Genomic DNA, 17,112 nt, shown 5'->3' on the forward strand with positions numbered 1-17,112 from the left:
TCTCTTTTTATTTATTGCTCTTCTGGTTTCCCATGTGCCTAAAATTGTTACCATTCAAGATTTTTCTTTGGCTAAGTTTGCTTGTTTGGCTTATTCATTGTAAATCCAACCCTTTCTTGAAATATTTGTTAACCTCTGTGTGGGGTTGCAAAAATAGAAAATGTAGGCACTGAAGAAGGCTTATGAGTTTGGTGAAAATAATACCTATCAATAATAACTTTTTCCTTATTATTTTAATTATGAAGCTTGAAATGAATTACCTGTTCCTTCCCAAGTTTTCTTCATGCTGTCATTGCTTTGCTCTGTTACCACATGCAGAAGTATCTAGAGTCCCTAGCAAAATGCAAAATGTAAAATGCAAATTACAGGAATTCCTGATAAGCACCATTTTGTTAACCTAAAGTAATCTTGCATATCAACCTTCTTCAGGGGGTCATGCATCATTCCATTGCAAATCACACTACTAGGGCACCCAGGATTTCCCTTTTTTTTTCCAGCATGGCTAGGGCATCATCAGTCTTTTTTAATTTAGATAAATATTCCCCAATGCATACTACCCTGCAGACTGTTAAAATAGATGGATATTCTAATGCAGATTCAAATAGCCCCATTGGCAAAGCATAATTATTAATTAGGTAATTTTAAAGTAAGCATTTAATAACTAATAGGGCTGAAAACAAATTACTGAGATAATCCATTTTACTACCAATTTTCCATTGTGTGACATTTTACCTTAACAACCTAGCAAATATTCATGAATATTTCACAAATACAGCTAGATATGCACCATATTTTCAGTACGTATCTATAAGGCAGTTTAATTTTTTTCCATATAGTGTCAATATTTCAGTAGTCATTTGTAACTATAATAATAAGAAACTATATTATCATTTTGCATTTATCTATTTTGTTATGTTTCCATAATGTGTGGATACGTGTACAACCCATTTGTAAGTAATAATATGAGTGTAGTCTACTGTATGCTTAAAACTGTAAGTCTTAGAAATGTGCATCAAAATACAAAATGAAGCATCTTCTTAGAGGACTTGTAGAGGAACATGTAGATTAAAATTGTTGTTGATGACAGAGCAAAGATGTAACTCTGGGTCTACACAATAAAAATGACATTCAGAAAGTTGAAACCCATGTTAATAAAACAAGTGTATTAGCTGCCTGATTTTGCATTTATGTTCATTTTAGGATTCATTCGTTGCCTTAAACTTTCTGAAGTTCCAGATTTTTCATTTGTTCAGTAACATATAATAAATATTTTTAAGAGTACTATAAATCCATCCTATACCATTTCAAAGCATCTCACATTTTATATTTATTTTATTTTCTTTGCTCATCCAAGAGTCATTAGATTGTAAGAAACTCTGATAAGAGGTGTAATGAAATTTCTCCTCCCGTGTTTAAATTAATGACACTTATTTCCCAGAAAATTTCAGAGAGACGTAACTTGAAATTTTCTCCATGATTGAAGCCTTAAATGATCTGGTAACTTTTTAAAATCAATCTTCCACATACAAGTACAGTATTAAAACCAATATTTATTTTAATGTTAGGTTTGAGCCCTGAGGCCTCTCTTTAAAAAGAGGGATATTTTTATTTTCATTTCCAATTTTATTTTTTTTGAAAAAAGTAACATTTTAATGAACACCTTTCATATGACCTAATGTTAAGATCAAGCATTTCTTTTAAATTTTGGGACTTACATATTGAATTTGATATTATCACAATTATTCAGTGTTCCAGAAAAGTAGGAAAAACTAATGTTTTGGCATACACGTTAAAAAAGAAAAAAAAAAAAAAAAAAAAAGAACTTTGAATTTTAAGAAGATGGAGTTCAGAAAGTATTCTTTTTTCCTCAAAAGGAGTTAGAAGAGTCAGCATGATGCCATTGCTCCATGACATAAAGACAATGTCTTTGTTTTACGTCCTCTTTATCTCTGAATCCTGCAATCTCATCACAGCAGAGTGTACAATACACCACTTTAAATTATAAGAGTTTCAATAGGCACTTTAGTGGAATTAAGAAAAATCTAACACTCTTCCACCGTGATGCCAGATAGCTATCTTCGTTCTAGGTTGTCTTGTCAGTAAATTGTATTTAATAGGCCTGAGCTTGTCTCAGTGTGTTTCCAAAATGACAAAACAAAACAAAGCAAGTACATATTATAGGATTTATCTTGTGTTGGCAGAATAAACCAAAACTGACAATATGATAAATAGAGTATCTTGTTAGAAAGCAGATAATCAAAGGAATCTTGTCCTGGAAAGCCTGTGGGGTGTGTGTGTGTGTGTGTGTGTGTGTGTGTGTAAAGCCTGTGGGTGTGTGTGTGTGTGTGTGTGTGTGTTCCTGTGATTTCTGTTTGTATTTCTTGTTCTTTCTTTCTTCTTTTAAAATTTTCTTCGCTTCTCCCTTAAGTGACTTTATCAGGGTTATAATTCTCTTCGCCAAACATATCTGCCAAGACTTTAAAGCGGGGTCCCCAGTCTGCCAGGTAGTCATAGTCCTGATCCGCGTCCGTAGTGACCGAGTCTATGGAGCTGAGAGATTCTGCTACAGACCCATTCCCTTCATAGGCATAGGTTGCCAAGGAATCATACGGTGGGGCGGTGGGGTCCACATCGTTTTCCTGCAGCCTTTGGTTAATGAAGTCCCTGATGTCTGTGTTATCTTCCATCGGTGGTCTCTGACGAGGTAAACAGAAAGAGTCTGGTTTTATATCCCTGCGGATTTTGTTCTCGTCAATCACTTTTGGATTTCTCAGAGCACCGATGTCGAAAGCTTGGGTGTCCTCCTCCCCGCCTCCTTCATCATCATAATGGATAACGTTGTCTCTGACGTCTTCTTTAGAAGTCATCAGGGTGTCTTTCTTCTTCTGCCTTCGCAGAGCTACATACAGCACAACTATGGCTGGAACAAGACAAAAATTGCAATTTGAGAACAGAAAGGAAATATGCCAGTTTTTTCTTCTGTAAAAAGGCACAATCAGGACTGGGTGGCTTTCATTTCTTCCTATGATTTTCAAAGTAAAAAGACTAGTATTCAGTAAAGCTTACATATATTTATATTTTTTCATTGTCAAGTTAATTTTGAAATTATAAATAATAAACCACAACAAAATTACCAAAAAAAACCCAAACTTATCCTTGTATCTAAATGTGCCATATTTTAAAATATTTAAATGCCAGGAAAAAGTTTGCATTCAAAAATTAAAAAAATAAAGTAATTGTTGTTTTAAACATACAGAGACGTATATAGACTTGATTTAATAAAAATTGCATATTATAGTCTGTTATCATTCATAACTAGACTTCCCAATTGTGATATTACTTGTGTTTCCAATGAAACACAAAAACTTCACTATGTTAATCATTTATTAAGTGAGAAATAGAGAGAGGAAAAAAGAAAGAAAGAAGAAAGAAGTAAGAAGAAAGTAAAAGCCTCAGCTACACAAATTATGTGAATTAAGTTCTACGTTCTCCAAATTATTTTCATTTACATGCCCTGCCATATTGAGATATTTTCCAAACCAAATGCTCAGCATTTGGGTTGCCTTTGTGAATCTAGAGAATATTTTAAACAACTTAATTTTTATAGGCTTTTATTACAGAAATCTCTCATTTTCCCTAATTGTCTTATGACTATCCATTAAATCAGTGTTTATTTTTTCTTAAGGTAGTTAGGCACAAATAGAAACGATGACATCAGTGCTCTCTTTCCTTGTCATAACCCATCCCCAACTTCCTCCATTGAGATTGCAATACAGAGGCCCAAGTACTTCCAAATTCCTCACCCCTCACCCCAGGGACAGTATAAAAATGACTAAGATGTGAAGGGGTCTGGAGTTGGTTAAGGAGGTCAAAGGATATATGAATTTTTAAGCAGACCTCACAGCAGGAAAATGGACATCAGCCTTCACTCCACACACTCAGCAAATGTGCAATGCCTGGAACAGCGCAGGCACACTTAGAAAGGAATTGGGTTAAAGTGCAGCAGATGTCAGTGCATGATAATCATGCTCTAAGCAGATTCCTTGCTATACTTCAGGAAAGCCACAGAGGTCAGATGCAAGCATCCAGAACGTGCCAAGTCATGCAAGACTAACGTGAGAATGCCCTGACACTTAGATCACTTTTAGAAAAAGAGAGGAGAAAGAGAGAGGAACACTTTAAATGAAGTTTATCACCAAATGGATCATTTTCAATTTCAGAGGTGCCAGTGTTACTTACTAATTTTTCTGCCATCAGCACAGACAGATACCAGAAATACTTTGTTATAAAGTCTAAGAGTATAAAGAATGCTTTGGGTCTGTACACCTGAGTTACTTGTGTGAAATTAAAAATATCTACCCCATGCAAATTGGACTAGAACTTTACACTCTAACCCAGTATGAGCTCCTAACTCACAGAATGCTTTTCTGCAAACTATTGTATAATGCCTTTTATTTTACACAGTACTATTTTATTTTATTTTATTTTATTTATTTCTGTCTTTTTTTTTTTTTAACAAATTGTGTTCAAAATCCTAGAGATAAATGGGTATCTACATTTTTTCAGAAAAGCTTTTGGTTAAATAAACTTGCATATATAAGCTGAGTATGCAGTGGCTCCCAATTGTATATGTGTTGCAATTTGAATTTACAGAAATGAAAGGTAAAACAGAAAATCTACCTTGAGTTTTGGGAATCAGGCAGGGAATTGCTAAGTGAAATAGAGCCAGTGAAACAGAGTTGATGGAAAAGGGAAACCCCTTAAGTAGGTTTATATTTATTTGCACAGAGATGTTACAGAATACATTTACTTCCATCCTTTTCCTTCTCATTGCTTCTAGATATTTTAGACTTTTCTGTTCTGTTCTAATGGAGATGGTTAGAATTTTTATGCAAGGAGATGTAAGAAAAGTAGAATAATCTATTTCTGAAAGGCAGATTGAACAGAAAAAAAAATTGGGGTGTCCCTTCACTTTTTCCCTATTTCTTTCCTCTCCTTTCTCCTTCCTTCCTTTCTTTATTGAATTGGACTTTGACGACTGTTGCTATTCTGGTATTAAAAAAAGGTTATATAATCTCTCATTATATAACAGTAATTACCAGGAGGTAGAATGAATTAAGAAAGCTTTGTTGTAAATGGATATTTGTTATAGGGAGTTTAATTGCAACAAGGGCCACAAACTGTCCCTTAAAAATCCCTTAGGACTTGAATATATTTTTGCATTTTTATACGATGTCATTTACTTATTCTTAATAGTATATATATATCCCTGAGGTAAGAAATACAGAGTGAACTTTAATAAAAATGTAATTCAGTACAGACTATCAAGAGATGTCAACTCAATGCCAAAAAACTGATTTACATGGTAAGTTAAAGGGAGAGACAGACAGTGGAGAAAGAGGAAGATAGAGATTGACACAAACCTGAAAGTATCACAATGCACAGTAAGATTGCAATCAAAGCCCCAGTGCTGAGTCCTACAGGTAGAAAAATTGCTTCCACATTGCAAGATAGGATGGCACCATCAGAGTCACATCTACAAACTCGAATAGTCATTGTGTTGGTGCTGCTCTGGACGGGATAACTGCTGTCTTCTATTACAACAGGGAGGAAATACAACTCCTGCTGCCTGCGGCTGTATCCATTTCTTTGGGTTTCAATTCCAGCTGTGTTGTCTACAAAACATGACATTTATGATAAGAGGATTACTGTGAGCTTCACTTCAAATCTTAAAGTTGGTATCTGTTGAACAGTCAGAAGCTCTTCTTGAATCAGTAAAATGTACCCATATTTTAATTCTTTCCTTTATCATTATGAAAAAATGCCCAAATGCCATCGAATGTAATCAAAACAGTCCTTAGGGGAAGACGAAACATTAATCTTGTCTGGTGTAAGAATTAAATTTTCTATTCAGAAAAAAATGTAAAAAAAATATGAGTTTCTGCATTTACAAGGCAAGAAATGTGCTGTGTTGACCCATTTTCCCCAACATCCAAATCTCATTGAAAAAAAATGTATTTTTGTGGATGTTTGCTTACATGTTAGAAAAGATTTCAATGTATGAATGGGTAAAATATCTTATCTAAGAAACTATCCTTTAAAATACAACAAAAATTGACTGATTATTGCAGATTAAAGCTTGATTTTTTTTCAAATCTACAATTGTATAGGTAGACAGATGATAGATGATAGAGGAATGGATAGCTAGATATACTCTCACTTTTGTATCTTGCAAATTGGTTAGATTAAGAAACATTGAATTCAAAGGAAAACAATGTGTGATAAAAACATGATATATTAAGAATTTTAAATACCATAAACTGTAACAATCATCATTTTAATATAATTTAAAAATTATTTGTATTAATTCAAATAAATCACTGATAGCAATAGCTACTTGGAATAACCCAAGGAAATAAAACTTTAATTTACATAAATATAATTAGTATTTGTACTGAAAGTTATTTTGCATGCATTTTCTCTTCATTTATCTCTACACATATAAGCAAATATTTTGTTTTCTTCATAGCAATATTTCATTTTTGAATGTCTATTAAAATAATTCTTTGATATGCTTTGTATTTTTATAAATCTAGGAATATTTATTATATGTATGATACTCACTTGGGAATCAGATGAAATGAATTTAGAAAAATATATTACTCAGTGCAACACAGGTCTCTCAGAAAAACGTCACTGTTTCAATATTTAGTTCTGCTTTATGTAGACACTAATTTCAACAACTAAAAATCAGGCAACTTCTCACAGTCACTGCAGATGAAAAAACTTTATGCGATATGATTAGAATATGCTATGGAGAGATTAATTTGTATTTATTATATAGAGGAAAATTGAAAATTGAGAAACAGAAAACCAAGATGCAAAATATGTCTATTACAATATTTCCAGTAAGAATTAATGCCAAGCAATTGTGATGTAAGTAGTACTGGAAAAATGGAGACATGTTGATGTTACATTGAAGCTTCAGCAATGACAGTTGAATTCTTGAGGCTGGGAAAAAGGAACAGTCAATGATTAAAGTTCAAAGCCTGGGTGAAAATGATTAATATAAACAGAAAATAAGGAGAAACTGCTATATCTGCACTTGGTATTTTGGAGAAGGCAGGAATTTATTATTCTTGAAATCAATTGATGTCAAAGGCTGCCTAGTGAATTAAATTTATTTTCAGTCTATTATTTATTGATAAATGGACATATGAAACTAATTGTACCTCCATTGCAGGAAGAAAAGTACATATTAAACCTTGTTTATGCCCTTAAAATGGCCTCTATCTGTTTAAATAAATTAAAAAAAAAACTTCACAGTTACAAACATAATCTAAGATAAAATGAGGAATATGATAAGTGTCAGATTAGGGGAAATAAATTTCAGACTGTGAGAAAACACTGTGCTATAAGGGAGGATGATTTCGTTCTTATTATCACAATTAATGTGATACAGTTTCTACAGCAAAGATACATGGATGGAAAATATGATTGGTGAATGGTGTGACTCTCAACTTACTTGCCCAAGCTAGTGACCTGGAAGTCTGATCTGTCTGCTTCTCTCTGATATTCCCATATCAAACCTAGGGCATCTAGAATTAATCCCCATCAACTATTATCTCCATCTACTTGTCTCCCTCTTCACAGCCACTAAAGTAATCTATGACTCTCTCACTCAATTATTGCAATAGATGAGAATAAGTTTTTTCTCCTTGTAATTTCTTTACCATGCTGCATCCAAACCAATCTTCCTAAAATGCAAATTTGAATATGTCTTAATCTTGCCCAGAACTTTCAAAGACTTCTCTAGTCGTTGGACATAGGTTATAGTCTGTTTCATTAGCTTATAGAAACAGTGAACCTATGGTATAATTTGTCTTAGTCAGCTGTATTTCCTGTCTGCTGCTCTGATTTAAAATTATTAATATTGCTAAGTACCAGTTTGGTACAGCTTTTATGGTAAGTTATGTGGTCACTCTATTTGTAAGAATCTTAATACCCTGCCTCATTTACATCCATCCTCACATTACCCTTGATTCAGCAAACCATACTGAACTTCTTTTAGAGACAAAATTTGGGAACCCTAATTTCCTTCCCCTAATTATTTCCAGCAAACTAAGATTTCAGAAACATGCTTTGACTTCTATGAAATATCATCACAATTGTTTTCATTTGTTCTATAATCATAGAATCTAGTTTTTTTTACTAAATTTGTGGATAAATAAATGGACATGGTCAAATATATATGAATATACATACCCTAATTTATATTCACAAGTAACCAATATTATAAAATCAGGTATTTTTAATTCCTATTTCATAGAATATTGAAACAGAGGAGAAAGAATAGCCAAGGTCACAGAAGCTAATAAAATCAGAGTAACTGACCAGTACTCAGCCTTCATATTGCTAATCCAGTGTCCTTTATGTTTTCTTAGTGGTTGTAATAATAGCAGATTAATATTGGAAGAGCAGTAGTAGCGGTGGTGGTGTTACTTGTAGTTGAAGTGACGTGTTGATATGATGGCAGGGTTAGTAGCTGAAATTATCTCACATGTAATTTGATACAGTCATTGTTAACAACTTTTGTACATAATCTTTGCAAATAAACTACAAATACTATAAGGTTGACACTTTTAGTATAATTGTATATATTTAAGAACTTGCCATTTACAAAGTGATGAAGCAAGAATGTAAACCTATATAATTTTAATTCCAAGTTACTTATTTGCATATAAAAGGAAATGTCGAACAAATGGATATATTTAAAACTGAGAAAGTATGCATTTTTCCAGATAGCCTTTTGTTGGCTAGACTCATTAGGGGACTTTTCACATTTTACGTTGAAGCAACTTGCATCAGTCTATATAGATTAAATATATAAATTACTGCTAGCTATAGCATTTTGTAATTCTCTGGTGTGTGTATATATATATATTATATTTTAATATATTTAAACTTACTTCTGAAGTCACGGACTGTAAAATTTGGTTTGATGGCAGCATCAGGTGATAATCTAAAGGAGAATTGTTGCCCAGCAGGTGAAAGATCTCGGTCTGCAGCACTGACTATCTGAATTATCTGAAACAAAGTTGAGATTAAACTTAAAATCAGCCATCGGTTTCAAAGGGAACTTTAAATAGCAGGCTAATATGTTGACTTAGTGAGGCATGATGCAGGTGGAGAGTAATGATGTGTTTAGGATTTATGTCAGTGGTCTAGTCATTTACAAAAAAAGTCTCTAAACATTTACAGGTAGTAATGGCAGGTACAATTACAAATTGTACTAATTCCAAATCAATATCTGCCTAACCATAAAGCTTAACAGCTTTGAAAATTGTCATTAATAAGCAAAACAAAATTAAAATGTACTTGCTTGCATTTTAAATTAAATTAGATAGTTTTTCTTTGGCTAAATATGAAAATGTTTACTGGAAACAAAATCTCTGATTATTCAAAAGCCCTTGCAATAGTGAAATTTTAGTACTTTTATGTTTGTGATAATGAGTTTTAGTTTCAGGAATAAATAAAATAAGAAAGAGAGAAACAAGGAATATGTATCTTGTTGTTATGTCTGTTTTTCCCCATTGGGAAGGAACAAAAATTGTGTTGTCATAGAATTTTTAAAAGGGCAAACACTCTCAACTCGATTCAGAAATTTTTCCTAAATTGCTCCCATAGGTTGTAGTTAAAATTCTGTTACTTCAGTAAGATGCCCGTAAGAATTTGGTGTTTTGAAATAACTTCTGAGAGTCAAACTGTGAACCTGACAGTTCACTACACAAATAAGCAAATCAGGACAGCTCTGAGGCATTATTTATGAATGTATTTAAGAGCAGCACATCAGTCAGAATTTCAGAAAGTGAGAGTGGTACTCAGAGAGGGCAGTGTGCTGACTAAGCAATGAGTTATTCTGGTCCCAGTGTGTAAAGTACACATCAGGTTATCTAATATTGATGACTTTAAACATGTGATTCATTTACTGCTTTTTTTTTTCTCATTCCATGCTTAAAACCCAATCTTACAACTCTAATCTACCTTGCCATATATCTGCACCAAAGAGAAATGTACTGGTCACTGAGTCTTTAGTGACCAGGCACTATTAATAATTCATAATTTAACAAATTCATCCTCTAGTCTCAATGTCAGTTTCTTGTGTTAGTGTGAATGAGTCAAGCAGCTGCCCAGGATTTATTCACTTTTTTCATGGGTGAGGATTTTCATCATTCAACACCAAAAATCCAGATCTTGGAACATGGCAACATAGTCCAATAATTACCACAAGGTCCAGATCCAACTCCAGCTTTCCTTTATTTAGACCAATATCTTCAGATCACTATATTTCATTGGTAAAATTTCTATAAATTATTTGAGGACTGAGATATGGTTGTCAAGTTTTGTTTTTCTTTTAACTACCAGCATCATAATTTACTAAATTACAGATATAAGACACCAAAAAGTATAAAGAACATGATTTTAGAATAAAGAAGTTCTTTAAAGTAGTATACACAGATGAAAACTTTATTAAAGATCAGCACTTATGTAGAACTGTCACTTGGGAGTCACTGTATAGGAAATGTAGAACTGTCACTTGGAAGTCATTGTATAGGAAAAATCTGCTCCAGTATAAATCTTTACTCTTTATAGACTATCATCTTTCTCTGTTTTCCTGCTGTCTTCAAAAGAAGAAAGATCAGATAGATATTATAGCTAGATTGAGAGAGAGAGAGGGAGATGTGAGGGGGAAAGAGATAGCTAGAGCTAGAGCTAGAGTAAGCAAACAAGCAAGAGAGAGAAAGAGAGAGGTTTTAGTACAGCCTCATAGTAGAGATAGATATTTCCCAGGCCAGGGGCAAAATGGCTGGGGTCAACAGCAGAAAGTGCTCATAAACCACACTCCCACACTCCCTGAAAACACAGTGGGCTCCTGTCTTATAAAATAGAACTATGTTATGCTTTGTATGTAATTGTTTCCCAGTAACTACGAAAAACTCAACAACTATTTATTAGAAAAACAGCTTCTAAGGACCCAACAGACCCCTCAGCATTTATGAAATAGAACAAAATAAAGGTGATCTCTAGTACTTTCTACTGTTCCCTACATTTTACCCCTTTAATTTATTAGACAGACATACAAATCTTAAACACAGCAATATTCCCAAAAGGCTTCCATTTAATTTCATCTTGTGCATTACTAGTTCCGATTGATCTGATATAATTAATGCTCCTAATTACCTGAAAGATCAAGGATTGGCTTTTTGTGTGTTTCTGGAAAGTGCAAAATAGCTAAGTTGTAGAATTTTGGTAAAATTCCTCTAACTTCTCAAATAACCAAATCAAGTTATTCATTTTTGTACACTCATGAAGCATCTACTTCAGGCACTGAAAAAGTTTCCCCACATAAATACGGTGTGCAAAATTAAGGTAACAAAGACTTACAACTTTGTTTAAGTGCATCTCCTGAACCTATTAAAAACTATAGGTGGATTTTGACAAGGTGACAAAGATCACTGAATTGAGAACAAACAATCTTTCCACAAATGGTGCTGGGAAAACTGGACACCATTTGCCAAAAAAAACAAACAAACAAACAAAAAAAAACAAAAACAAAGGAGGATCTCTTCCATACATCATATACAACAATACAACAATCAACTCAAAATGGATCAGAGGCCTAAATATAAGAGCCAGAACTATTAAACTCCTAGAAGAAAATGTAGGGAAGCATCTTCAGGATCTTGTGTTAGGCAATGGTTTCTTAGACTTTACACCCAAAGCACAAGCAACAAAAGAAAAAAATAGATAAATGGGACCTCATGAAATTAAAAACTTTTCTGCCTCAAATGACTATATCATGAAAGTAAAACAACAACCTACACAATGGGAGAAAATACCACATACTGATCAAGATTTAATATCCATAATATATGAAGAACTCCTTCACCTTAACAACAAATGGGCAAACAAACCAACTAGTTGAAAAAATGGGCAAAATACTTGCATAGACATCTCCTCAAAGAAGACAGACAAACAGCCAGAAATACGTGAACATATGTTCAACATATTAGCTATCAGGGAAAAGCAAACCAAAACTTTAATGAGATACCATTTCACACCATTAGAATGGCTGCTATTAAAAATAAAACAACAACAACAACAGAAAACAGCAAGTGCTGGATAAGCTGTGAAGAAACAGTAGCACTCATTCATTGCTTGTGGCAATGTAAAATGGTGTAGCCCTTGAGGAAGATAGTTTGGAAGTGCCTCAGAAAGCTAAGCATAGAACTACCACATGACCTGGCAATCCTCCTTATATGTATATACTCTAAAGTACTGAGAGCACTTTGAAATCACAGATATGTGACTCAAACATATATCTGCACAACAATATTCATAATGGCATTATTCACAATTACCAAAAGATGGAAGCAACCCATGTCCATAAAACAATGAATGGAAAAATAAATGTCGCATATACACACAGTGGAATAGTCTACCCTAAAATAGAATGATGCTCTGATACATGGGACAACATGGTTGAACTTTGAAGACATCATGTTAAGTAAAATAAACTAGACATGACAGGACAAATATTGTATAATTGCATAGATTTGAACTAATTAGAATAAACAATCTTATAGAGTCATTATCTAGAATATAGGTCACCAGGGGACAGGGAAATTAAGTACACAGTGTTGAATCAATCATATTCTTGTTTCATGACACAATCTTTTAATTTTCACACTACTAATTCCCTTTATCTTATGTATTCATTTATTTATTTATAATAGCGTAGAAAAAAATATGGGCTACCCACCACCAACTGACCTAAAATCTGGATCTTGACATCAACTTACACTGTGTGATCCTGCCCCATAGCATCTCCTGGACAGAAAAGGTTTCCACCCCCAGCCCCACAGCAATTTGTTCTAAATAAGCAAAATGTACTTTAGAAATTTTGAATAACCCAGATGTTCTCCTTGAGGCAAACAGAGAAGAAAGGCTTTACTTTTATAGTAAGTTTAAAGCTCATTGTACCCCTTCATGAAAGCACATGAACAAGGGAAGAAATTCTCTAGAGAAACATACAATACAGCTGGTTGCTCACCAGGTTCATTATCACAAGTTCTTTAGAAATTCCACAGTAATAAAGTGGATAATCAAAAGAATCTGCAATTGTAGACCTCTTGATCAGACAAAGAATGCTTACTAGATCAACTCTTTATCCCCTGTGATATTACTTCTAAATCCATACATTCTACCATTGATTCACAAGAGTTTAATATCTCTTATGACTTATGAGTTTACTATTTCTTATGAAAATGACTGATCCAGAAAATTACATATATGAATGTAAATTCATGTATAGACATATAATCTAAAACACATACGTATATTGGGTCTCTATATACTCTTCATGAACAACATTGGTAAAATACCTGTCCTGGTTTGGCATTTTCACACACAACTGTTTCATACGGCACAGATATTTCTGGAGGAAATTCATTGACATCTAGGACATTTATGAGTACATTGACTTTGCTTGTTAATAACGGGTTACCTGTTGAAAACACAAAAAAGAGAGAAGATGATTACAAAGCATTACCAGTTATTGCTTCCATAGTACATAGTATTTAAATTTTTAAAAATCATCCTTCATATAGAATCCAATGAGCCTTTCCTAATATGGGAAATTCTGAGGGTGTCGTATCAACTACAAGATCATAAAAATATAAATGAGAAGAATCAACATTTGGGTGTCAGAGCACTAATAGTGCACTAAACCAGAATTTATCCCTGTAACTCATTGCCAAAATAAGGCCAACCATTTAGCTGATATTTTTCACAACTGTAGATCATTTCTGGTTGAAAGACCTAACCATAATACCAAGGTTAGTTCATAGAACTAATATTCATATTTTTATTGGATAAAAATGTCTTCCTATGTTACGCCCACAGAATTAAAATGCTCCACAAAGAAACATGTACATATATAAATGAATTTCTCAAAATGGTCCCTCCTGTATTAAACAGTTTTTGTCCTGGGAAGAAGAATGATAAATTACAAGAAGGATTTTCATATATGAAAATTAGAATAACATATTTAAGAAAGTAAAATTAAGAGACGAATTTGGGGAAGCCAGGAAATTCCCTGAAATTACTGGCTATTGATAAAAGAAGGAAATCATAAGCAAATTTGGTTAAAGAATATTTTCTTCCTACAATATCAAAAGGAATGTTGGTTTGAAAATGTGTGTCTACTAAAATCCATCCAAAGTATTGGCATAACTATTGACTCTTCATCCCTTTCAATTGTTGTAGAAAACTAGAAAAAGTAAATTAAACAAATGAGGGCAAACATGAAGTATAGGTTTTTATTCTTGATGAATATAAAATTTTGCCTTATGAAGTCATTACTATGCTCTATAGATTTACACATGGATAAATTGTGTCTCAAATTGTTGAAGGACTTTGACCAGGTTCGCACAGCTAGGATGATGGGGAGTTACGATTCAAACCCAAGACTATGAGAACCTAAAGGTCATGTCTGTTCCACCATATCTTAGTTATTGACTGGTTTAGATGTTAAATTCTTCATCTGAAGTATCACTGAAGATTCAAAATATATTTTAAACTCTCTTTCTGGACTATGTTTCTTTAAAATTCAATTTAATTGAGATATATTCACAAACCATATAATCCATCCAAAATATACAATCAATGGCTCACAGTATCATCATACAGTTATGCATTCATCACCACAATCATTTCAGAACATTTACATTACACCAAAATAAAAAAAATAATAAACATAAAAAAGAATACCAGGGACATTCCATACCCTTTATCCCATCCCCCTAGTTATTTATATTTATTTTTTGGCTTTATTGTATTACACATCTGCCCATACACTGGATCACAAGATTTTCACAATCACATGGTCACTTGATAAAAATTATATAATTATACAGACATCATCAAGAATCAAGTCTACTGGATTACAGTTCAACAGATTCAGGTATTTCCTTCTAGTTATTCTAACACACTAGAAACTATAAAGGAATATCTATATAATGTATAAGAATAATCTCCAGAATGACCTCTTAACTCTATTTGAAAGCTCCTAGCCACTGAAATTTATTTTGTTTCATTTCTTTTCCCTCTTTTAGTAAAGACAGCATTCTCAATCCATGATGCCAGGGCCAGGCTCATCCCTGGGATACATGTTCCATGTTTTCAGGGAGACTTACACCCCTGGGAGTCATGCTCGAAATAAGTGGGAAGGTAGTGAGTTCATTTGCAAAGTTGGCTGAGAGAAAGAAGCCATATCTGAGCAACAACAGAGGTTCTCTGGGGGTGACTCGTAGGCATAATTATAAGTAGGCTTAGATTCTCCCTTGCAGGAATAAATTTCACAAGGGCAAACCCCAAAATCAAGGGCTTGACTCATAAATTGGAAGTCCCCAAAACCGGTGAGAATATCAAGAATTACCCTGGTGAGGAAGTTTAATATTTCCACATTTTTCCCCAGTCCCTCAAGGGGACTTTGCAGATACTATTTTTATTTTCTGCCCAAAATACTCTATGACATATAAGGATATTACATTAGCCCATACAGAATAATAAGATCTCATTCTCTATTCTAGGTTCCATGTAATTATGTTGATTGAAAAAACTGACCATACAGATTAAGTTAGTGTGCTACACAGAATATAAATATTGCACTAAATAAACATCTCTAAAATAACAGATAAAACTCAGGAATAGAGGTGACTGCTGTAAGAGCTTACAATCTTTGAACCTTTAAAATAAGCCTTATTGAACACTCTGTACTCCTGCATTGACGATTGCCCAATCTGTACCCATGTTCTATTCCATGATAACCTATGCTCTTGAATTCAATTCTCAGCATTTGCTCATTTCAGTTAGTTTATACTACTGAGGCCTTAACAATATTTGTCCTTTTGTTTCGGGCTTTTTTCACTCAACATAATGTCCTCAAGGTTCATTTACACAGTTGCATGCCTCACAATGTCATTCCTTCTTGTAGCCGTTCAATGTTCTATTGTCAGTATATACCACAGTTCACCCTTCCATTCACACGTCGATGTACCCTGTTGAAAATTGTGAACACTGCCACCATAAACACCAGTGTGCAATTGCCCATTTGTGTCCCTGCTTTCTTATGGCAACCCTATACTTAGCCACCTGCTGAACCACCCCACTACCCCCCAGAGGGCCTGCATTGTTCTACTTCTCTACCAACAGTGAATAGTTATATCTCTCTCTCCACTTCTCCAGCACTCAAATCTTTCTGTTTATTTTTTAAAGTTTTATTCACACACCATACAATCCATCTTAAGTGAATAATCAATAGTTCCTGGTATAATCACTTAGATATGCTTTCACCACCACAATTTATATGACAACATTTCCATTTCTCCCGCAGAAAAAGAAGAGGAAAAAAAAAAACAAAGAATGAAGAAAAATAAAATTAAATAAACAGGAGAAACAACAACAACAACAAGAATTCCATACTCCTCCCTTATATCATCCTCTGTTGACATTTAGCTTTGGTATATTGGCTTTGTTACAATTAATGGAAGAATATTAAAATGTCACTGTTAAATATGGATTCTAGATCGCTATGATTTATTTTATCCCATATGCCATCTGTTCTGGTTTGCTAAAGCTGCCAGAATAAAAATACCAGAAATTTACTAGCTTTTAAAATGAGCATTTATTAGTTCACAAATTTACAGTTCTAAGGCCATGAAAATGTCCCAATTAAGGCATTAATAGGATGATAAATTCTCTGAGGAAAGACTGATGGCATCTGGGGTTCCTCTGTCACATGGGAAGACACATGGCCAGAGTCTGCTGGGCCTCTCCCAGTGTTAGTTTCTGGTTTCTGTTGCTTCCTCCAAAATGACTCTGGGCTTCTGTCTTAGTTTTTCTCTCTCAGCACTTGTGTTTCCTTGCTTGTTTCTTCCAGGGCATTTTTCTCTAAGAATCTGGGGTTCATTCCTAGCTTCTCCAGGGCAAATTCTGGGCTTCATCTCCTATCTTCTCTCCTAGTTCTGGTTTCAGTGGCTGTCTCCAAAA

The 17,112-nt window shown here is 33.7% G+C and overlaps 1 protein-coding gene across 3 annotated transcripts in view; it reads right to left on the reverse strand.

Annotated features, from left to right (window-relative positions):
- Window positions 1–1,798: 1,798 nt before the first annotated feature.
- The window catches only part of CDH12 (cadherin 12), a 1,151,516-nt gene continuing 1,136,202 nt past the window's right edge, over window positions 1,799–17,112 (reverse strand). For all 3 annotated transcript variants that reach the window (XM_037799128.1, XM_037799130.1, XM_037799129.1), the window contains 4 exons: window positions 13,446–13,567; window positions 8,970–9,087; window positions 5,424–5,675; window positions 1,799–2,920 (listed from right to left, as the gene is read on the reverse strand). In XM_037799128.1, coding sequence (XP_037655056.1) covers window positions 2,424–2,920; window positions 5,424–5,675; window positions 8,970–9,087; window positions 13,446–13,567 — 989 coding nt within the window. In that variant the 3' untranslated portion in view covers window positions 1,799–2,423. The remainder of the gene's footprint in view (window positions 2,921–5,423; window positions 5,676–8,969; window positions 9,088–13,445; window positions 13,568–17,112) is intronic.

Source organism: Choloepus didactylus, chromosome 11 (genome assembly GCF_015220235.1).
Source record: "Choloepus didactylus isolate mChoDid1 chromosome 11, mChoDid1.pri, whole genome shotgun sequence".
NCBI classification, from domain to species: domain Eukaryota; kingdom Metazoa; phylum Chordata; class Mammalia; order Pilosa; family Megalonychidae; genus Choloepus; species Choloepus didactylus.